Source organism: Pristis pectinata, chromosome 5 (assembly GCF_009764475.1).
Source record: "Pristis pectinata isolate sPriPec2 chromosome 5, sPriPec2.1.pri, whole genome shotgun sequence".
Taxonomy (NCBI): Eukaryota; Metazoa; Chordata; class Chondrichthyes; order Rhinopristiformes; family Pristidae; genus Pristis; species Pristis pectinata.
The window spans coordinates 1,904,690-1,927,614 of NC_067409.1; the positions used below are offsets into that span (position 1 = coordinate 1,904,690).

General features: G+C 55.1%; 1 protein-coding gene across 1 annotated transcript in view; it reads left to right on the forward strand.

The window, feature by feature from the left end:
* LOC127570468 (tonsoku-like protein) overlaps nt 1-22,696 on the forward strand; it is a 41,599-nt gene extending 18,903 nt beyond the window's left edge. Inside the window, exons 12-22 of the mRNA XM_052016079.1 lie at nt 1,149-1,269; nt 2,029-2,666; nt 4,024-4,130; nt 4,669-4,825; nt 5,634-5,712; nt 12,845-13,152; nt 17,624-17,789; nt 18,399-18,574; nt 18,815-18,888; nt 19,980-20,113; nt 22,407-22,696. Of these exons, the coding sequence (XP_051872039.1) occupies nt 1,149-1,269; nt 2,029-2,666; nt 4,024-4,130; nt 4,669-4,825; nt 5,634-5,712; nt 12,845-13,152; nt 17,624-17,789; nt 18,399-18,574; nt 18,815-18,888; nt 19,980-20,113; nt 22,407-22,477 (2,031 nt within the window). The 3' untranslated portion in view covers nt 22,478-22,696. The remainder of the gene's footprint in view (nt 1-1,148; nt 1,270-2,028; nt 2,667-4,023; nt 4,131-4,668; nt 4,826-5,633; nt 5,713-12,844; nt 13,153-17,623; nt 17,790-18,398; nt 18,575-18,814; nt 18,889-19,979; nt 20,114-22,406) is intronic.
* Nucleotides 22,697-22,925: the final 229 nt, after the last annotated feature.

Below are 22,925 nucleotides of genomic sequence, written 5' to 3' on the forward strand. Positions count from 1 at the left end.
CAGACAGTGATTACATGAGCTTAAATTAACATAAATTGCATAGACACAATACACAAAATTAAACATAACGACATTAGTGCTAGCTGAGGGAATACAACCCGAGGTGGTGTTGGGGTGTTTCAGGTGGGTTCAGGAACCTGACGGCAGTGGGGAAGAAGCTGTTGTTGAACGGTGAGGTGTGGGTCTTCAGGCTCCTGTACCTCCTGCCTGATGGCAGCATCGAGAAGAGGGCACGGCTCGGCTGGTGGGAGTCCCTGATGATGGATGTCGCCTTCCTGAGACGTCGCCTCCTGTCGATGTCGACGGTGGGGAGAGCTGTACCCATGATGGAACCGGCTGAGTCCCACCGCTCTCTGTGTGGCTTCTTACGTTCCTGTGCACTGGAGATCCCACACCAGGCCATGATGCAACCAGTCAGGATGCTGTCCACTGCTCCTGCACCTGTGACGTGTGGGACAGGTGTACATGCTGGTGTCTGCGCCTGTGACGTGTGGGACCGGTGTACGTACTGGTGTCTGCGCCTGTGTTGGGACCGGTGGACGTGCTGGTGTCTGGGCCTGTGTTGGGACCGGTGGACGTGCTGGTATCTGGGCCTGTGTTGGGACCGGTGGACGTGCTGGTATCTGGGCCTGTGTTGGGGCCGGTGGACGTGCTGGTGTCTGGGCCTGTGTTGGGACCGGTGGACGTGCTGGTGTCTGGGCCTGTGTTGGGGCCGGTGGACGTGCTGGTGTCTGGGCCTGTGTTGGGACCGGTGGACGTGCTGGTGTCTGGGCCTGTGTTGGGGCCGGTGGACGTGCTGGTGTCTGGGCCTGTGTTGGGACCGGTGGACGTGCTGGTGTCTGGGCCTGTGTTGGGGCCGGTGGACGTGCTGGTGTCTGGGCCTGTGTTGGGGCCGGTGGACGTGCTGGTGTCTGGGCCTGTGTTGGGGCCGGTGGACGTGCTGGTGTCTGGGCCTGTGTTGGGGCCGGTGGACGTGCTGGTGTCTGGGCCTGTGTTGGGACCGGTGGACGTGCTGGTGTCTGGGCCTGTGTTGGGGCCGGTGGACGTGCTGGTGTCTGGGCCTGTGTTGGGGCCGGTGGACGTGCTGGTGTCTGGGCCTGTGTTGGGGCTACCTTTAACCACACCCCTCCTCTGTCCTGTCTCCACAGGGTCGCTGCCCAGCTGACTGTCTGAACACCTGGATGAAAGGTCTGAAGCACCAGCCAAGCCCAGAGCTGAAGCAGAGGGTATCACGGATGCTGACGCAGCTGCAGAACCCCGTCAATGCACGTGAGTCCCTCACACCGGTGTCCTGTGTCTGGGCGCACCTCGCTACCAGCCACTCCCTCCCGCCCCCTCCCGCGGCCCTCGGTCCCGCCCCAAGACTCTCGGTATGGGCTGGGCGTTGAGGTCTCTGGAATGTGATTCCCACTCCCGATATCCGAACTTGGGGAATGACTGCGTGTGTACGGGAGGTCTGGCCCTTCCCTTGTGATGTCCCCAGCGTTTGGGTTCCTGCGTAAAACCGCGGATTAACCCCGGCGTTCCTCACTGTAAACTTCCCTTATCCGGCTGCTGCTCTCCTGGTGCCTGCCCCCCAACCCCGACCTCCGCCCCTGCCCCCGACCTCCGCCCCTGCCCCCGACCTCTGCCCCTGCCCCCGACCTCTGCCCCTGCCCTGACCTCCGCCCCTGCCCCCGACCTCCGCCCCTGCCCTGACCTCTGCCCCTGCTCTGACCTCCACCCCCTGACCCCTGCCTCAACCCCGACCCCTGCCCCCGTTCCAGCCACCCCCAAGCCCCTGCTCCGACCCCCGCCCCCTGACCCCCACCTCGACCCCCCACCCCTGACCCCGGTCCCAGTCCCTGACCTCCTCCCCCCTTCCCCTAACACATCCCACCAACCGAGCCACCCACCGCCCCTGCCCCAGTCCCCACCCCCACCCCCAACCTCCACCCTGCCCCCCCCCCCCCAGTCCCCACCCCTGCCGCTCCACCACCCCCACCCCCAACCCCACCCCCAGTCCTGACTCCCTGTTCTCTGCCGCAGATTCCGAGCTGAGGATCAGTATCTCGGACGTGCGTTCCCTGGACCCGACCACCCCCCAGGCCGACCCCCAGGTCCCGGGGCCGAGTGGCTTGGGGTCCCGGAACGTGGCCTGGCGGGGGAGAGACAACTCGTTGTCCCGCAGACGCTCCTCCCAGCCGGGGGGCCGGCAGGACTGGAAGCGCATCAGGACCGAGAGTCGCAATTCCAGCATGGAGGACGACGAAAGCTTCGCGCCCTCCCCTGGTCCTTCGAGGACCAGGCAGGGCACCCAGGCCCGGACCTCGGCAACCGTTCGGACCCCTCCGCCGGCTGAGGGCAGAACGGCCTCCTCGAGAGGGAGGGTGGAGGCCAAGTCGCTGGCGGCGGCTCAGGCAGAGGAGCGGCCGGACCCCGGCAGAACCCCGGAGGGCGAGTGGCTGGAGGTGGACCGGATCGAGGAAAGACAGGCAAACAGGGGAGCCTTCCGTCCGCCGGAAGCCGCCTCCCGGATCAACGGGCAGCCCGGAGCAGCCACACCGAGAGAGGAGACCGCCGGCACCCCCCCACCCCATCCCTCCCGCTCACTGTTGGCGGATGGGGTGACGAGTCAGGACCTGGGCAGCAGCAGGACCTCGGTGTCCCCCCACCCCAACACACAGGTGAGCCCCTCCTCCCTGCCTGACCCACCTCCCCTCACCATGGGGCAGGCAGGCCCCCAGAAACTGCCCTGGTGGTCTGCTACACCCTGCCCAGTGACCCCAGACAAGCTCCAGGCAATGACGGTATCCAAGAGGTGCACTGGGGGCTGTCAGTCACATCGAGTGCACGGGTGCAATGAAAAACTTACTTGCTGCAGCATCACAGGCGCAGAGCGTCAGATACACAACAGTCGCCAGAAAAATGTAAACATAAACAATTTTTGCAAGAAAGAATACAAGTAGAATAAAAAAAAGAAAGTCCATTGCAGTGCAAAGTGGCCATAGTGTTGCTGTACTGAGGTAGTGATCAGGGTTGTGCCGGTTGGTTCAAGAAACAAATGGTTGAAGGGAAGTCGCTGTTCCTGAACCTGGTGGTGTGGGGACTTCAGGCTTCTGTACCTCCTGCCCGAAGGGAGCTGTGAGAAGATGGCACGGCCCGGATGGTGGGGATCTTTGATGATGGATGTTGCCTTCTTGAGGCAGCACCTCCTGTAGATACTCCCGATGGTGGGGAGGGATGTGCCCGTGATGTATTGGGCTGAGTCCACTACTCTCTGCACCTTCTTTACATTCCTGCGCCTTCGAATTGCCGTCCCAGACCCTGATGCAACCAGTCAGGATAACTTCAATAATACATCTGTAGAAGTTTGTTGGTGTTCGGTGACGAGCTGAACCTCCTTCACCTGTCAGGGTGGGTGGTAACATTTCATCCCTCTTTGTCTTCCGTTCGAAGCCTGCATAGAATGCATCAAAGGTACAGTGACAAGCTGCAGGGAAAAACTTTGTTTTGCATGCCATCCATCAGATCAATTTGTTACAGATCAATACTCAATTCAGTGCACTGAGGTAGTACAAGGGAAAACAATACAGAATGCAGGATAGTGTTACAGTTACAGAGAAGTTACAGTGCAGGCAGACAATAAGGAGGGAGGATGTCCTTGGTGGGTGGGGTCTTTGATTATTCCTGCCTCAACCACTTTTCTGGCAGCTCATTCCACAAACACACCAAACTTGCCCCCTGGGTCCCCTTTGAACCTTGCCCCTCTCACCTTAAACCCATACCCTCTAGTTTTAGACTCCCTACCCTGGGGAAAAGGCTGTGACCACTCACCCTCTCTCTGCCCCTCTGTCAGGTCCCCCCTCGGCCTCCCTCGCTCCAGGGGAACAGTCCTGGCCTGTCCAGTCCCGGTGGTGGGGAGGGTCTTGGGTCAGACCAGCTGCACGCTACACCAGGCCGGAGGGGACGAATAGCCGTGCCCGGGTAACACGCGGCTTGGCTCAGGCGTGCAATGTTACGGCGTGTGTCTGTATTCTGCAGGCCGGCGTGTCCCGTGCGGGCGGCTGGTGCAGCACTGCCTCGCCCGCGCTGATCCGCGTCAGGGTCCGTGTCAAGGACAAGCTCTTCCTGGTGCCAGTGCCTCACAGGTAGGGGGAAGTCCGTCCGCGCCATGGGCAGGGCGGGGGGCACAGGGGGTGCGGAGGGCACGGGCAGTTGTTCCAGGATCGGGGGGGGGGGGGGGGGGTGGCTGGTGGGGATCAGGGGTCGGGCAGAGGATGTGTCGGGGTCAGTAGGGATTGTGCCAGGACGGGACAGGGGTGATGCTGGGGTCAGGTAGTATCTTGGGGTCAGTCAGGGTTGCGCTGGGGTCAAAGCTAACATGGGGTCAGGGGTTGCGCCGGGTTCAGAGGTTACACTGGAGGTAGAAGGTTACACCAGGGTCAAGGGGTTGCGCCAGAGTTAAGGGTTGCACTGGGGTTGGGGTGGCTGTTCTGGGGTCAGAGGTTACGCCTGGGCCAAAGGGATTACACGGGGTCAGGAGTTGTGCTGGGGTCAGAGGTTATGCTGGGTTTGAGGGGTTACACAGGGTTGTGCTGAGGTCGAGGGATTACGTTGGGGTCCAGGGGTTACACTGGGGTCGGGTCACTGGGGTTGCCAGCTCTCAGCTCTCTCCTGCCGTTACAGACCCACGGACCCTCCCACCGTGTCCTGGCTGGCCTCCGAGGCAGCCACCCGCTACACACAGACCTGTGGCACCAGACCCCGGCTCTCCCTGACCAGCAACGGGGCCCTGCTCTCCCCCACCGACCCCCTCCTGCACGTCCTCCAGGACAACGAGGAGGTGAGCGGCTGGGACCCCTGGGGGGAGAGAGGGGTGGGTGTTGGGGGGAGAGAGGGGTGGGTGTTGGGTGGGGGAGAGAGGGGTGGGTGTTGGGGGGAGAGGGGTGGGTGTTGGGTGGGGGAGGGAGGGGTGGGTGTTGGGGAGAGAGGGGTGGGTGTTGGGGAGGGAGGGGTGGGTGTTGGGTGGGGAAGGGAGGTGGGTGTTGGGTGGGGGAGGGAGGGGTGGGTGTTGGGGAGAGGGGTGGGTGTTGGGGGGAGAGGGGTGGGTGTTGGGTGGGGGAGGTGGGTGTTGGGGGAGGGAGGGAGGGGTGGGTGTTGGGGAGAGAGGGGTGGTTGGGGGGAGAAAGGGGTGGGTGTTGGGGGATGGAGGGAGGGGTGGGTGTTGGGTGGGGGAGGGAGGGGTGGGTGTTGGGTGGGGGAGGGAGGGGTGGGTGTTGGGGGAGGGAGGGGTGGGTGTTGGGTAGGGGAGAAGGTTTGGGTTCTGAGAGGGGTGAGGTTGTGGGGTGGGGGTTGTGGGAGGGGTGAGGTTGTGGGGTGGGGGTTGTGGGAGGGGTGAGGTTGTGGGGTGGGGGTTGTGGGAGGGTGGGGTTGTGGGGTGGGGAAGGCACCAGGTGGACTGGCACGGGCTCCCTTCAGGAGGTTCTAAAGCAAATGTCCGGGCACAGTGTCGGTGCCAGTCATACAGGGCAGTGCCGGCTGCATTTAGTGGGCAGGTGGGGGTGGTTCACTGCCTCCTCTGGGTGGAGGGGGATCACTGCCTCACCCCTTCACTGGAGCGGATACACTAAGAGTGTGTGGATGTTTCCCAGGTTGAGGCAGAAGTCGTGTCCTGGGACCTTGATCCGATCTCCACCCGGTACAAGAACGCCTGTCGGAGCCTGGGACTGGGTAAGGACGTCGGCAGTGTCACTGCCAGACACGGGACTGGGAGCAGGAGCAGATCACTCACCCCTCAAACCTGCCCCGCCGTTCAATCTGACCCACACTGGCCTCAGCTCCTCTTCTGTCCCAATTCCCCTTCACCCTCAGTGACTCAATCTTTCAAATATTTATCTACCTCCACCTTAAATATATCTAGTGATCTGGCTTCCAGCACCCTCGGGGGCAGAGAATGCCAGGGATTCACTGCCCTCGGAGAGAAGCAGCAGTTTTGGGCCCCATATCTAAGGAAGGATGTGCTGGCCCTGGAGATGGTCCAGAGGAGGGTCACAAGAATGATCCAGGAATGAAAGGGTTAACCTACGAGGAGCGTTTGACGTCTCTGGGCCTGTACTCGATGGGAGTTCAGGAGGATGAGGGGGGATCTCATTGAAACCTACTGGATACTGAAAGGCCTGGACAGAGTGGACGTGGAGAGAATGTTTCCATCAGTGGGAGAGTCCGGGATCCGAGGGTATAACCTCAGAATAAAGGGACGTCCCTTTAGAACTGAGATGAGGAGGAATTTCTTCAGTCAGAGGGCGATGAATCTGTGGAATTTGTTGCCACAGACGGCTGTGGAGGCCGAGTCATTGGGTGTATTTAAGGCAGAGATTGATCGGTTCTCGACCGGTGGTGGGGGTTAAGGGCTACGGGGAGAAGTCAGGAGAATGGGGTAGAAAAAATCAGCCATGATTGAATGGCAGAGCAGACTCGATGGGCTGAATGGCCTAATTCTGCTCCTAAATCTTATGGTCTAATACATTTGTACACACCTAAGTTTTAAATGACCGGCCCTTATCTTGCACCTGCGTCCCCTGTTGATGACTCCCACTGGTGGAAACAGCCCGACGTCTCCCCTATCAAACTCCCTCAGGATCTTAAACATTCCAATAAGGTCACTGCTCATTCTTCTAAATGCCAAGGAGGACACACCCAGACTGTCTAGCCTTCTTGATGAGACAACTTGACAGGTAAATTGGATCCAAAGTTGGTTTGGTGATCGGAAGCAGAAGGTGGTGATTTTCTGACTGGAGGTTAGAGACCAGTGGTGTTCCACGGAGATCAGTGCTGCGGCCTCTGTGTCTGTGATATCTAGAACAGTACAGCACAGGAACAAGCCCTTCGGCCCACCATGTCTGTGCCAACCACGATGCCTCCGCGTGGTCTATATCCCTCCCCTCCCTGCCTGTTCATGTGTCTGACAGCTTCTTAAACACCTCTATCGTATCTGCCTCCACCCCCACCCCCGGTATCCACCGCTCTGTGTGTGTGGGGGGAAACATTGCCTTGCACATCTTTAAACTTACCCCCCTCACCTTAAATCTATGCCCTCTCGTATGTGATGTTTCCACCCTGGGGAAAGACTCTGCACTTTCTCTGTAACAGTAACACTATAATCTGCATTCAGTTTCCTTTCGTACTACTTCAGTGTAATTATGTACAGAACGATCTGTATGGGTGGCACAGAGACAACAGCTTTTCTCTGTGTGACGATGATGACGTGGTGATATCTTTATTAGTCACATGTACATCGAAACACACAGTGAAATGCATCTTTTGCATAGAGTGTTCTGGGGGCAGCCCACAAGTGTCGCCACGCTGCCGGCGCCAACATAGCACGCCCACAACTTCCTAACCCGTGCGCCTTTGGAATGTGGGAGGAAACCGGAGCACCCGGAGGAAACCCACGCAGACACGGGGAGAACGTACAAACCCCTTACAGACAGCGGCCGGAATTGAACCCGGGTCGCTGGCGCTGTAATAGCTTCACGCTAACCACTACACTACTGTGCCTGCCCCCTCCAGATAGGATGCATCCAGATAGGATGCTTTCTGTGGTGCATCTCATGAATATTTATAGTGTTGTTATGTTTACTTTGCACATGTGTGAGTTATGTATAATTTATGTTAATTTAAGTTTCGGTTAACTATGTTTGCCCTCATTTTGTAATGTGTGTGCTACTGCTGCAAACAGCTGGTGTTGCTGGCATTTGTACCCTGGGTTCATATCCCTATGACAACAATAAGCTTGGACCTGCAGGCCCACCAACCCCTGTGGTGGGGTGGGGTGAGGGCGGGGTGTTAAATATGCCTACAATATTATTGTGGTTAAACTACTGGGCCAGGGTTCTAGACCCCTGACCTTGGGACCTCAGTTCCAATCCCACAAGGACAGTGGGGAGTTTAAATTCATGGGATGAAATCCCGTGGTCTGGCTGGACAGAGTGCAGGAAAGATCTATGAGGATGTTGCCAAGACTAGAGGGCCTCTGTAGGGAGAGGTTGGCCAGGCTGGGTCAGCATAGGAGAATGAGGGGCGACCTTATAGAAGTGTTTAATATTATGAGAGGCAGAGATAAGGTGGACGGTAACAGTCTTTTCCCCAGGGTAGGGGAGTCCAGAACTAGGGGCATAGGTTTAGGGTGAGAGGGGAAAGATTTAAGAGGGACCTGAGGGGCAACTTTTTCACTCAGAGGGTGGTGAGTGTGTGGAACGAGCTGCCAGAGGAAGTGGGTGAGGCAGGTACAACAGTATCGAACACAGGAAATTGGGACTAGCTGGGTGGGCACCGTGGTCAGCATGGACTGGTTGGGCCGAAGGGCCTGTATCCCTGCTGTATTACCCTATGACCGGAATTGAAGCCGTTCTCGGTACCGGTGACCACGGAGTGACTGGATGGTGGTAAAAGCCTGCAGCTTCGCTGGGGTCCCTGCCTCCCCAGTCCAGTCCGTACGTAAGTCCAGACCCACTGGTGTGTCGGACTTTTCACTGCCCCTGGTGAGGGCCAGTAAACACTGGCACTGCCACTAACGGCTGTGCCCGGGAATTCCTCAATAAAGACCCAACTGAATGACCCATAATAATGAGGCCATTCGGCCCATTAGGTGCATGCCCCCTCCGCAGGGAGCAATCCCACCTGTCCCACTCCCCCTCTCCTTTCTTCCCTGCAGCCTGGTAACTCGTCCCTCACGCATGCCCAACAATCTCCTGCCACCCCCTACACACGGGGGGCAGTTTACACTGGAGCATCCGAGGGAAGCCCCCGCGGCCTGGTTTAGAGAGTATGCATTATGAGGAGAGACTAAGGGAGCTACTCGTTGGAGAGAAGGGGGATGAGGGGAGACATGATAGAGGTGTACAAGATATTGAGAGGAATAGATAGAGTGGACAGCCAGCGCCTCTTCCCCAGGGCACCAATGCTCAATACAAGAGGGCATGGCTTTAAAGTAATGGGTGGGAAGTTCAAGGGAGATATCAGAGGGAAGTTTTACACCCAGAGAGTGGTTGGGGCATGGAATGCGCTGCCTGGGGTGGTGGTGCAGGCAGGTACATTGGTCAAATTCAAGAGATTGCTGGATAAGCATATGGAGGAATTTAAAATAGGGGGATATGTGGGAGGAAGGGATTAGATAGTCTCAGGTGAGGTTTAAAGGTCGGCACAACATTGTGGGCCGAAGGGCCTTATTGTGCTGTACTGTTCTATGTTCTATCTCACAGGGAGAACTCCAGACAGACAGCGCCGGGAACTGCAGCACCACCTGCAATAGCTTTTCCTCCATCATGGGGTACCCAGGGCCAGGATACCCTCCACAAGGGCAGTCGGGGTGAACCCTGCCAACCCTGTAGGTCATGGTTCACTGAAAGTGGTGTCGCCAGGAGGCAGGGTGGTGAAGAAGGCATTTGGCACGCTGCCTTCATCAGTCAGGGCACTGAGTGTAGAAGCTGGGAGGTTATGTTGCAGTTGTACAGGACGCTGGTGAGGCTGCACTTGGAGTACTGTGTACAGTTTTGGTTGCCCTGCTGTGGGAAAAATGTCATTAAGCCACAAAGAAGATTTACAAGAAAGTTGCTGGGACTCCAGGGCCTGAGTTATAGAACCATAGAACACTACAGTGCAGAAAACAGGCCATTCGGCCCTTCTAGTCTGTGCCGAAACTTTATTCCGCTAGTCCCATTTACCTGCACCCAGTCCATAACCCTCCAGACCTCTCCTGTCCATGTATCTATCCAATTTATTCTTAAAATTTAAGAGTGAGCCCGCATTTACCACAGAGAGGGAGAGGTTGGGAAGGCTAGGACTTTATTCCTTGGAATTGGAATTGGTTTATCATTGTCACTTGTACCAAGGTACAGTGAAAAACTTGTCTTGCACACAGATCATACAGGGCAATTCATTACACAGTGCATTGAGGTAGTACAGGGTAAAACAGTAACAGAATACAGAGTAAAGTGTCACAGCTACAGAGAAAGTGCAGGCAGATAATAAGGTGCAAGGTAGACCGTAAGGTCAAGATTCCATCTTATTGTATTAGGGGACCATTCAATAGTCTTATAAAGGCGGGATAGAAGATGTCCTTGAGCCTGGTGATACGTGCTTTCAGGAGTGTAGAAGATTGAGGGGTGATCTTATAGAGGTGTATAAGACCATGGAGAACAGTTTTTCCCAGGGAAAGGGAATCTAAAACTACAGGGTTTCAGTATGAGGTGAGAGGGGATAGATTTAAAAAGGACTAGATGGGATTGAGTTTGTTAAATGTGTTCTGGAAAGTTTCCTTAATCAATATGCAGAGGTCCCAACTAGAGACAGCACGATACTGAATCTCCTCTTAGGGAACAAGACAGGGCACGTGACAGAGGTGTGTAGGGGAACACTTTGGATCTAGTGATTATAAATCCATTAGTTTTCAGGCTAATTCTGGAGAAGGATAGGACTGGTCCTCGGGTTGAGATTCTAAACTGGAGGAAGGCCAATGTTGATGGCATCAGGAGGGATTGGGCAGGTGTGCATTGGGATAGGCTGTTTTCTGGCAAAGAGATGCTTGGTAAGTGGGAGGCGTTCAAAAGTACGGAATCTGTATGTCCCTGTTGGAATAAAAGGCAAGGCTAACAGGTTTAGGAAACTTTGGTTATCAAGGGATAGTGAGGCCCTGGTGAAGAAAAGGGAGGTGCATATCAGGTACAGGCAGTTAGGATCAAATGAGGCACTTGAGGAGTATAAGAAATGCAAGAGAACACTGAAGAGGGAAATCAGGAGGGCCAAAAGAGACACAAGGTTGCTCTGGCAGACAGGGCGAAAGAGAATCCCAAGGGTTTCTACAGCTAAATTAAGAGCAAAGGATAGCAACGGACGAAATTGGCCCTCTTGATCAGCGTGGTCATTGATGCATGCGGCCAAAAGAAATGGGGGAGACCTTAGATGAATTTTTTGCATCTGTATTAATTCAAGAGACAGACACAGAACTAAGGAAAAAGAGTAGTGAGGTCATGGACCATATCCGGATTACGGAAGAGGAGGTACTGGCTGTTTTAAGGCGAATTAGGGTGGATAAATCCCCAGGGCCAGACAAGGTGTCCCCTCGGACCTTGTGGGAGGCTTGTGCAGAAATTGCAGGGGCTCTGGCAGAGATATTTAAAATGTCCTTAGCCATGGGTGAGGTGCCAGAGGACTGGAGGATAGCTAATGTTGTTCTGTTGTTTAAAAAAGGCTCTAAGAATAAGCCAGGAAATTATAGGGCTGTGAGCCTGACATCAGTTCTGGGTAAATTATAGGAGGGTATTCTGAGGGTCAGGATATATAAGTATTTGGAACAGGGCCTCATTAGGGATAATCAACACGGCTTTGTGCGTGGCAGGTCATGTCTAACCAATCTTATAGAGTTCTTCGAGGAAGTTACCAGGAAGGTTGATGAAGGGAAGGTGGTGGACGTTGTCTACATGGACTTTAGCAAGGCCTTTGACAAAGTCCCACATGGGAGGCTGCTCCACAAGGTTAAGTCGCTCGGCATTCAGGATGAAGTAGTCAATTGGATTCAACATTGGCTTAGCGGGAGAAGCCAGAGGTGGTAGCAGACGGCTGTCTCTCTGATTGGAGGCCTGTGACTAGTGGTGTGTCGCAGGGATCGGTGCTGGGTCTGTTGTTGTTTATCATCTATATTAATGATTCAGATGATAATGTGGTAAACTGGATCAGCAAATTTGCAGATGACACCAAGATCGGGGGTGTAGTGGACAGCGAGGAAGGCTGTCAAAGCTTGCAGCGTGATCTGCACCAGCTGGGAAAACGGGCTGAAAAATGGCAGATGGAGTTTAATGCAGACAAGTGTGAGGTGATGCACTTTGGGAGGACAAACCAGGGTAAGACTTGCACAGTGAGTGGTAGGGCTCTGAGGTGTGCGGTAGAACAGAGGGACCTGGGAATACAGATCCATAATTCCTTAAGTGGCATCACAGGTAGATCGGGTTGTAAAGAGAGCTTCTGGCACATTGGCCTTCATAAATCAGGGCATTGAGTACAGGAACTGGGTTGTTATGTTTGTTTACAAGACGTTGGTGAGATTGAACTTAGAGTGTTGTGTGCAGTTCTGGTCACCTACCTACAGGAAAAATATCAATAAGCTTGAAAGAGTGCAGAGAAAATTTACACGGATGTTGCCGGGACTTGATGACCTGAGTTACAGGGAAAGGTTGAATAGGTTAGGACTTTATTCCCTGGAGCGCAGGAGAATGAGGGGAGATCTTATAGAGGTATACAAAATTATGAGGGGTATAGATAGGGTGAATGCATGTAGGCTTTTTCCCCTCAGGTTGGGTGAGACTAGAACTTGAGGACATAGGTTTAGGGTGAAAGGTGAAATATTTAAGGGAAATCTGAGGGGAAACCTTCACTCAGAGGGTGGTGCGAGTGTGGAACGAGCTGCCAGCGGAAGTGGTGGATGGGGGTTCAGTTGCAACATTTAGGAGAGGTTTGGATAGGTACATGGATGGGAGGGGTTTGGAGGGATAGGGTCCGTGTGCAGGTAGATGGAACTAGGCAGAAAAGCAGATCGGCATAGTCTAGATGGGCCGAAGGGCCTGTTTCTGTGCTGTAGTCCTCTATGACCCAAGGGGCAAGAGAGTGGTCCGTATGTGGAACAAGGAAGTGGGTGGGGTGGGCACATTAACAACAGTTAAGAGGCACTTGTACAGGTCCATGGATAGGAAAGGTTTAGAGGGATTTGGGCCAAATGCGGGAAAATGGCTTAAGTGGCATGGACCAGTTGACCAAAGGGCCATTTCCCTGCTGTATTACTGACCTCCAACCTCTGTGCACCCCCCTGTAGCCGAGGACCCGTCAATCTCGAAGATCCTGCAGCTTCAGGAGGACCAGCCGACGGTGGACCTGTGCAGCCTGTCGCTGAGCCCCGAGCGCCTGATCCCCGTCCTGCGGGCTCTCCGGCTCCACACCGCCACCCGAGAGCTGCGGCTGTCCGCCAACCGCCTCACCGACTCCGCTGCCGAGGAGCTGCTGGAGAGCCTGCTGACCATGCCCAACCTGACCCTGCTCGACATCTCCTCCAATCAGATCACGGGCCAGGGACTAAGGAAGCTCAGCGAGGGAGCTCGGCGTCCTGGCGACACCCCCTTCCAGGTGAGCGACTGCTGGGTCCTCGCTGCCACCACATCACTTCAGGGGAAGTGGGGAGATAGAACACTGAACCTCAGCAGGAGGGGAGATAGGACCTAGGGGAGGACACTGAACCTTGGGAGAAGGGTAGGTAGGACCCAGGGGAGGACACTGAACCCCAGGAGGAGGGGAGATAGGACCCAGGGGAGGACACTGAACCATGGGGAAGAATTCTAGGAGGTGTTCTCTAGATCCGTGTGTTGGGAACCAGGGAAGGTACGGGCTGATTTAGATCGAGCCCTGTTCAGTGAGAAAGGGTTCACTGATGATCCGGGTGTGCAGAGTCCTGTGAGGAACCTGATGAATGGAGCAGTAGCTCATGTTGAGAGAGTCACTACATAGGCTGCATGTGTAGATCCTGGCAAAGTAACAGCACCGGAAATTGGTTCATGTGTGGCAACAGAGAAGGTCTGTGAGATCAGGGGAATAAACGCTAATATTCTGGGGCACGTTAATTATCGAGGTTGGGTGTTGGGTCTCTTGAAGAGCATTAAATGGGTAAGTCAGAGACACCAGAGACGGCAGATACTGGACTCTGGAGCAACACACAATCTGCTGGAGGAATTCAGCGGGTCGGTCGAGCAGTATCGCTGGAGGGGAATGGACAGTCGATGTTTTGGGACGAGACCAGATGAATCGAAACACCGACTGTCCATTGCCCTCCTCAGGTGCTGGTCAAAGATGGATAAGTCCCCAGAGCCGGATGGGATCTATCCCAGGTTATTGAGAGAGGGAGATTGCTGGGGCTTTGACAAAGGGCTTTGTGTCCTCTCCAGCCATAAGATACAGGAGCAGAATTCAGCCATTCGGCCCATTGAGTCACCTCCACCATTCAATCATGGCTGGCTTTTTTTCTAAGTTTCCGTTCTCCTGCCTTCTCTCTGTAACGCTTAACTCCCTGACTGATCAAGAACCTGTCAATCTCTGCCTTAAATACACCCAATGACTTGGTCTCCACAGCCGTCTGTGGCAATGAATTCCACAGATTCACCGCCCTCTGGCTGAAGAAATTCCTCCTCATCTCTGTTCTAAAGGGACGTCCCTTTATCCTGAGGCTGTGCCCTCGGATCCTGGACTCTCCCACTGATGGAAACATCCTCTCCACGTCCGCTCTATCCAGGCCTTTCAGTATCTGGGAGGTTTCAATGAGATCCCCTCATCCATCTGAACCCCATTGAGTACAGGCCTAGAGACATCAAACACTCCTCATACGTTAACCCTTTCATTCCTGGGATCATTCTTGTGAACCTCTCCAGGGCCAGCACATCCTTCCTTAGATACAGGGCCCAAAACTGCTCACACTACTCCAAATGCAGTCTGACCAACACCTTATAAAGCCTCAGCAGTACATTCTTGCTTTTATATTCAAGTCCTCTTGAAATGAATGCTGACATTGCATTTGCCTTCCTTACTACCGACTCAACCTGCAAGTTAACCTAAAGGGAACCCGCACTAGGACTCCCAAGTCCCTCTGCACCTCCGAATTATGAAATACTCCCATTTAGAAAATAGTCTACACCTTTACTCTTCCAACAAAGTGCATAACCCCGCACTTCCCTACGCTGTGTTCCATCTGCCACTTCTTTGCCCACTGTCCCAGCCTGTCCAAGTCCTTCTGCAGACTCCCTACCTCCGCGACACGACCTGCCCCTCCACCTATCTTGGTGTTGTCTGCAGACTTGGCCACAATGTCATCAGTTCCTTCATCCACTGGTGAGGTCCCAGCCAATGTTGTTTCTTTGTTTAAGAACAGCATTGGGGATAATCCAGGAAATTGTAGGCCGGTGAACCTCGCATCAGAGGTTACTGGGGAAGATTCTTCAGAACAGAATTTACTCACAAGCATGGACTTATTGTGGACAATCAGCATGGCTTTGTGAGGGGCAGGTCATGTCTTACAAATGATTGGGTTTTTTGAGGAGGTGACGAAGATAAAGATAGGATAGTGGACGCTATATATGGAAGTGGACTTTAGTAAAGCATTCGACAAGGTCCCTTATGGTCGGCTTATCCAGAAACTAGGTGGGGGGGGGGGGGTACAGGCTTAAGGTGAGAGGGGAAAGATTTAAAAGGTTCCTGAGGGGCAACTTCTTCACACAGAGGATGTTGTGTGTACGGAACGAGCTGCCAGAGGACATGGTTGAGGCAGGTACAACAACCGAATTTAAAAGATATTTGGATAAGTACGTGGATAGGAAAGGTTCAGGGGGATATGGGCCAAACGCGGGCAAATGGGACTGGCTCAGATGGGAATCTTGGTGGACGTGGACCTGTTGGTCCAAAGGGCCTGTTTGCTTGCTGTGTGACTCAATGACTCAATGTCAGGAGAAAGTATACAGTTAATGGCAGGATGCCTGGGAGCACTGATTATGGAGGGATCTTGGGGTGCAAGTCCGTAGTGCCCTAGAAGTAATGCCACGAGTAGATAGGGTGATATAGCAGGTGTACGGCAAATTGCTATCCACCATCAGGGCACTGAGTATAAAGGTCATATTACACGCTGCATAAAACTTTGGTCAGGCCACATTTGGAGTGTCGCTTGCAGTTGTGGTCGCCCCATTACAGGAAAGATGTGGAGGCTTTGAAGAGGGTGCGGCATGACTGCCACACATGAAACTCGTGGTAGTCCAATCCTCTGCCTATACAAGGTGAGACTACAGTAGACCCTTTGGTTATTTTGCTTAATTGTCCATGATGTTTTAGTGACCTAAGTACGTTGAACCTCCCCTCACCTCGAGCCCTTCACCAACCCAAGAAACTTCTCTTCAGAGCTGTGTATGTGGCCGTGCTCTCAACACATAATGTCTCTGTAGATGTTGCTGAGGTAGAGAAATAAACCACATTCTATTAGTTGTCAGACACACAGTCAAAGTTCACAGCTTGCACCTTCCGTAAGATAACATCTTTGACCTTCCCCTCCCCCATCCCCCCATGCATCTTCCTCTGAAGACAGTGTAAGGGCTGATGATCTCTCAGTTGCAAATATTGACATTTAATCTTAGAAAACTGTGATAGATTAAGGATGTGAAGGTTATGATACATCCGGGAAGGATGTGGAGGCCTTGGAGAGGGTGCTGAAGAGGTTCACCAGGATGCTGCCTGGATTGGAGGACATGAGCTATAAGGAGAAGTTGGACAAACTTGGTACAGCAGGTTTCTGCATTGTGTGACTTATTCTGTGTGGTTAAACAAATATTTTGCCTCTTCACAGAGGAAGACATGGAAAACCTCCAGAAAAAGTGGAGGGTGACCATAGAACATAGAACAACAGCACAGGACCAGGTCATCTGGCTCACTATATCTGTGCCGACCGTGATGTCTATCTAACTACTCCCGTCTCCCTGCACAAGGTCTATATCGCTCGATACCCTGCCTGTTCCTCTGTCTGTCTAAATGCTTTCATATCTGCTTTCACCACCACCCATGGCAGCACATTCCAGGCACCCACCACTCTCTGTGTAAAAAAACTTGTACTATAAACTTTTCTCCTTTCATCCTAAACCTATCCCTCTATTTCACATTTCCACCCTGGAGGAAAAGACCCCATCTATGCCTCTCATAGCAAGATGGCGACTCGTTGCAAGCTGCTCTCTACAGATCTACTCATTACCCTTGCTATAATCGTTCTACACTTTTAAATTTAAACTCTATGTCACTAACTATTACTAATAATGTTCTTTTAAATCTTCTGATCTACCTTGTTGTGACCTTGCACCTTATTGTACTGCACTTCCTCTGTAGCTGTGACACTTTACTCTGTACTGTTATTGTTTTTACCTGTACTACATCAATGCACTCTGTACTAACTCAATGTAACTGCACTGTGTAATGAATTGACCTGTACGATCGGTATGCAAGACAAGTTTTTCACTGTACCTCGGTACAAGTGACAATAATAAACCAATACCAATAATTCTATTACCATCACTCCAGAGAAAACAATGCAAGTCTGTCCAACCTCTCCTTATAGCTAATACTCTCTCATCAAGGTAACATCCTGGTAAACCTCTTCTGCACCCTCTCCAAAGCCTCCACATCCTCCCTGTAACGGGGTGACCAGAACCGCACACAGTTCTCCAGATGTGGCCTGACCACAGTTTTATACAGCTGCAACACCACCTCGACGACCCAATCTACTGGTGTTGCCATTTTCAGGGGGCTGTGGTCTCACATCCCCAGACCCCTCTGTACATCACTGCTCCAGAGGGTCCTGCCACTTACTGTAGCCCCAGACATTTGACCTCCCAAAGTGCAACACCTCGCACTTGTCCGGATTAAACTCCTGCCATTTCTTAGCCCACATTTCCAACTGGTCTGTATGCGGCTGAATCCTTCGACAACCGTCCTGACTGTCCACAGCTCTGTCAGTGTGTGTTGTCTGCAGGCCCACCGATCGGCTCACTGTTTCTGTCTCATTCCTTTCCGTGTGTTGCAGAGTCTGCAGGAGCTGAACCTGAGCCACAACCCACTGGGCGAGGGCAGCTCGCAGTCGGTGGCTGCGCTGATTGCTGCCTGTCCCGTGCTGAGCACACTCCGACTCCAGGGCTGCGGTCTGACCACTCGCTTCCCGCAGGACGCGGGGCTCAACGGGGCGCTCAGGGGTAAGGGAGCCGGTCGGGGTGATGCCAGGGTCCACACCCCACACCCGAATCACCGGGCACCCCACGGTCAAACAACTTCCTCCTGTGGTGTGACCCCCCCCCCCCACAGACGCCCCCACGGTGCAGTGACCCCCCCCCCACAGATGCCCCCACGGCACGGTGACCACACCCCTCACCCGAATCACCGGGCACCCTGCGGTCAAACTACTTCCTTCCGTGGTGACCACCCCCACAGCCCCTCCCACGGCACGACCCCCTCCCCACGGCCCCTCCCACAGCCCCTCCCACAGTGGTGGCCCCTCCCACAGTGCAATGACCCCTCCCATGGCCCCTGCTGCGGCATGGTGACCCCTCCCCCATACGGCCCCTCCCGCAGTGCAGTGACCCCTCCCACGGCCCCTCCTGCAGCCCCTCCCACGGTGCGGTGACCCCTCAAGCAACCCCTCCCATGGCTCCTCCCACGGTGCGGTGACCCCTCCTGCAACCCCTCCCACGGCTCCTCCCACGGCGCGGTGACCCCACCACATGGCCCCTCCCGCAGCACCCACCCCCACCGGGGCACGGCCCATCCCGCCCCTGTCTCAGCCTTTGCCCTCTCTCCTCCCCCAGGCTGCAGCAGGTTGGAGACCCTGGACGTGTCCGGGAACCCCCTGGGACCCCGGGGTGTACAGGCCCTGCTCCGCGCCCTCCAGCACCAGGGGCTGTCCCGGCTGGAGCTCAGCACCGTTGTCACCCACGCACAGGACGGGCCCCTCCTGGACCCACTGCTCACCTACCTGGGACAGGTGAGTGGTAGCTCACAGGCGATCCGTCTTCCCCTCCCCACCCCTGTCAATCCATCTCTCTCTTTCTTTCTCTCTTTCTCCCTCCCCCTCTTCCCCCCTCCCCTCTCCCCCTCTCTCCCCCCCCTCCCCTCTCCCCCCCTCTCTCTCCCCCCCTCCCCCCTCCCGTTGGTTACTGCTGTATCTCCAGATTCAAACCCTGTGTCAGTTCCATCAGCTCACACCCTCCCCTCCTCCCCACAGGGTGGCTGTGTGCTGACTCATCTCAGCCTGTCCAACAACGGTCTCACCAACGACAGCGTCACGGAACTCGCCAGGTACTTGTCTCCAACCTTTCACCGATCGGAATACCAGCCCGTTCCATCTCTGCCGCCTCTCTCGGGGGGAGATCTGTACACTGACCGGTGTCCCTCAGTCCCTCTCTCTCAGGGGGAGATCTGTACACTGACCGGTGTGTCTCAGTCCCTCTCTCTCAGGGGGAGATCTGTACACTGACCGGTGTCCCTCAGTCCCTCTCTCTCAGGGGGAGATCTGTACACTGACCGGTGTCCCTCAGTCCCTCTCTCTCAGGGGGAGATCTGTACACTGACCAGTGTCCCTCAGTCCCTCTCTCTCAGGGGGAGATCTGTACACTGACCGGTGTCCCTCAGTCCCTCTCTCTCAGGGGGAGATCTGTACACTGACCGGTGTCCCTCAGTCCTCTCTCAGGGGGAGATCTGTACACTGACCGGTGTGTCTCAGTCCTCCTCTCTCAGGGGGAGATCTGTACACTGACCGGTGTGTCTCAGTCCCTCTCTCTCAGGGGGAGATCTGTACACTGACCGGTGTGTCTCAGTCCCTCTCTCTCAGGGGGAGATCTGTACACTGACCGGTGTGTCTCAGTCCCTCTCTCTCAGGGGGAGATCTGTACACTGACCGGTGTGTCTCAGTCCCTCTCTCTCAGGGGGAGATCTGTACACTGACCGGTGTGTCTCAGTCCTCTTCTCTCAGGGGGAGATCTGTACACTGACCAGTGTCCCTCTCTCTCGGGAGGAGATCTGTACACTGACTGGTGTCCCTCAGTCGCTCTCTCTCGGGGAGATCTGTACACTGACTGGTGTCTCACAGTACCTCTCCCTCAGGGGGAGATCGACTGGTTCGACACCGGTATCTCTCAGTCCCTCTCCCTCGGGAAGATCTGTACACTGACCGGTGTCCCTCAGTCCCTCTCAGGGGGAGATCTGTACATTGACCGGTGTCCCTCTCTCTCAGGGGATATCTGTACACTGACTGGTGTCCCTCAGTCCCTCTCCCTCGGGGGGAGATCTGTACACTGACGGGGCGATTTGGGTGTCTGGGAGGGTGGTGGATGCCTGCTGCTGATGAGGGCTGGACTACTCTGACGGAGCTCCCTCCGGTTCCCCTGCAGCTGCCTGCCCTCCCTGCACTCGCTGGCATTCCTGGACCTCTCCCGGAACCCGGGCATCAGCTTTCCAGGGCTGCAGATGCTTCTGGAGGCCTTGGACCAGAGGGATTGTTGCCTGGAGCTCCTCGATTTATCAGGTCAGTGGGAAGGGCCAGCATCAGACTCACAGGGGGACAGGTGGGGTTCCTCAATGGTCAGCGCACGACCACCACACCCGCTGGGTCATCGAGCCTGCCTGAGCCAGTCACAAAGCAGTCTTGTCGCTGACTGGATGATTGGGAAGGCAGTGAGCATTTGCTCGGGGGTGAGAGGTGTCCCTGAGACTGGTTCTTTCAGATCTGCAGAAGCGGGCCCTTGTTACCGACTGGGGTTGTTCTCTCTGGAATGTCAGAGGCTGAGGGGAGACTCGATAGAGGTTTGTAAAGTTATGAGAGGCCGAGACAGGGTAGATAGTATTTTCCCCAGGGTGGAACTATCAAACACTGGAGGCCATTGGATTAAGGTGAGAGGTGGGAAGTTCAAAGGAGATGTGCAGGACCTGGCATGGGCTGCCAGGGGTGGGGGTGGAGGCAGATACGATAGAGGTGTTAATAGAGGCTGTTCGATAGGCACGTGAATGTGCAGGGAATAAAACCATAGAACTATACAGCACAATACAGGCCCTTCGGCCCACAATGTTGTGCCGACCTTCAAACCACACCTGAGACTAACTAACCCCTTCCTCCCACATATCCCTCTATTTTAAATTCCTCCATATGCTTATCTAACAATCTCTTGAACTTGACCAACGTATCAGCCTCCACCACCATCCCAGGCAGCGCATTCCATGCCCCAACCACACTCTGGGTGAAAAACCTCCCTCTGACATCTCCCTTGAACTTCCCACTCACTACCTTAAAGCCATGTCCTCTTGTATTGAGCATTGGTGCTCTGGGAAAGAGGCGCTGGCTGTCCACTCTATCTATTCCTCTTAATATTTTGTACACCTCTGTCATGTCTCCCCTCATCCTCCTCCTCTCCAAAAAGTAAAGCCCGAGCTCCCTTAGTCTCTCCTCATAATCCATACTCTCTAAACCAGGCAGCATCCTGGTAAATCTCCTCTGCACCCTCTTCAATGCCTCCACATCCTTCCTATAATGAGGCGACCAGAACTGGACACAGTGCTCCAAGTGGAAGGATGTGGACCATGTGCAGGCAGAAGAGATTTGGTTTAATTCAGCATCGTGTTCAGCACACACATGGTGGGCTGAAAGGCCTGTTCCTGGGCTGTACTGTTATGGCACCTTAACCCTTTAACTGCCGCTGCCCTGCAGTTATATTTTCTTCGGAGTCTATCCTGGCCCTCTGAGCATTCCCACCAATCCCACTCCTCCCAGATTCCAGCCCTGACCCACACACTGAGGGGGACTTCACAGCAGCCAGTTGACCCACCGACCCCGCACGCCTCTGGGTCGTGGGAGGGAACTGGAGCCCCCGGGGGAAACCCCCGCAGTCACAGGGAGAACGTGCAGACTCCACACAGACAGAGGTCAGGATCGAAGCCAGCGCTGCCCGAGCCTGTGGAACGTTGTCAGTCAGGCCCCCGTCACTGGGCCTGAGCTGCCAGATCCAGGCTCTGGGGTTCCAGGGTCAGCCTGCAGCCTTCAATCTCTTCCCCAGTTCATTCAGTGACTGCCCCATCACACCCTGTCTACCACCGTATTACACCATTCACCTACTTACGGTCAACAGCTTCAAATTACAACACGCTCATCCCTATCCTGAACACACTCGAGCCCTGTGGTGCCCACTGATCCCAGAAATCCCCCACTGTATCCATGGATACCGCGTGCTCCTTTTCCGGGGACACACGGGCATGGACGTAACCCTGGGAGGGGGGGCAGGCAATCCCCTCAGCTGCCCGTTGCCCGGACCCGTGGATGGCCACCTTGGCAAGGCCCAGGAGCAAACCGACCAGGAGTCCCCCCGATCACACCCCTCCTCCCCCGCACCGGGTGACTCCACCGGCCTGGGGCTGAAGTACAGCCAACACTTGAGGAGCAGCCCCTTCAGATACGCAGAGCGGCTGCGACCTCTCGCACTCCGTGTGTACGTGATACACCGACTGCTCCCGGCCACAGAAGCGGCAGGCGTCTGGGGAGCCCGTGAACCGACATGGGAATCCGTTACACGGCCCTGCCCTGGGCAGCACCCTCCACCCCATGCCCCCGGTCTAAAGGGGGAGGACTCCCACAGGAAGAAACCTCCACTGGGGACCCTCCCTCGTCAGGGCCAGGCTCTCTGGGTTCTCAACAGAGGGAAGGTATTGGGCAGGGGTCAGGGTGCGGTGAGGTGTGGAGGGACAGGGGGAGGTGGGATAGGGTTTGGAGGGAGGGAGAGGGTCCAGGGGACAGGAGGGAGAGAGGCTGAAGCAGATGAACTGTTTTGCAGGATGCTCCGTCCAGCAGGAGGACGTTAGTGACATGACGGTGAGGTGGTACCTGAGGGAACTCCGGCTGTGAGGAGTGGGCTGGGGCGTCGGGGGACCACAGGAAGGGGGGCAGCCTGGACCCCAGACACTGAACCCGCACACGTTTCACGCCACGACCATGAGGGATGAAGGGCTGGCACGGGAGAGGATCCTGTCACTTGGCTGGGATGTACACGACCTTCCCATCCATGTACGGGACTCTGGGAGGGGATGAACCTGCTTGGTGACCCAGTCGCTCACTGGGAAGGTGGGGAGGGGAGGGGAGGGGTGGGATTCCATTTGAGTGGGGAGTGGGACCCCACGGCGGTTCTAGTGGGGGTCAAAGGTCCCAGCACAGAAACAGACCCTTTGGCCCACTATATCCGTGCTATCCATCTTCACTAATGACAGTCTACAACTACAGGTCACAGGTTTACAGTGAGAGGAGGAAGGTTTAAGATATCTTTATTAGTCACATGTACATTGAAACACACAGTGAA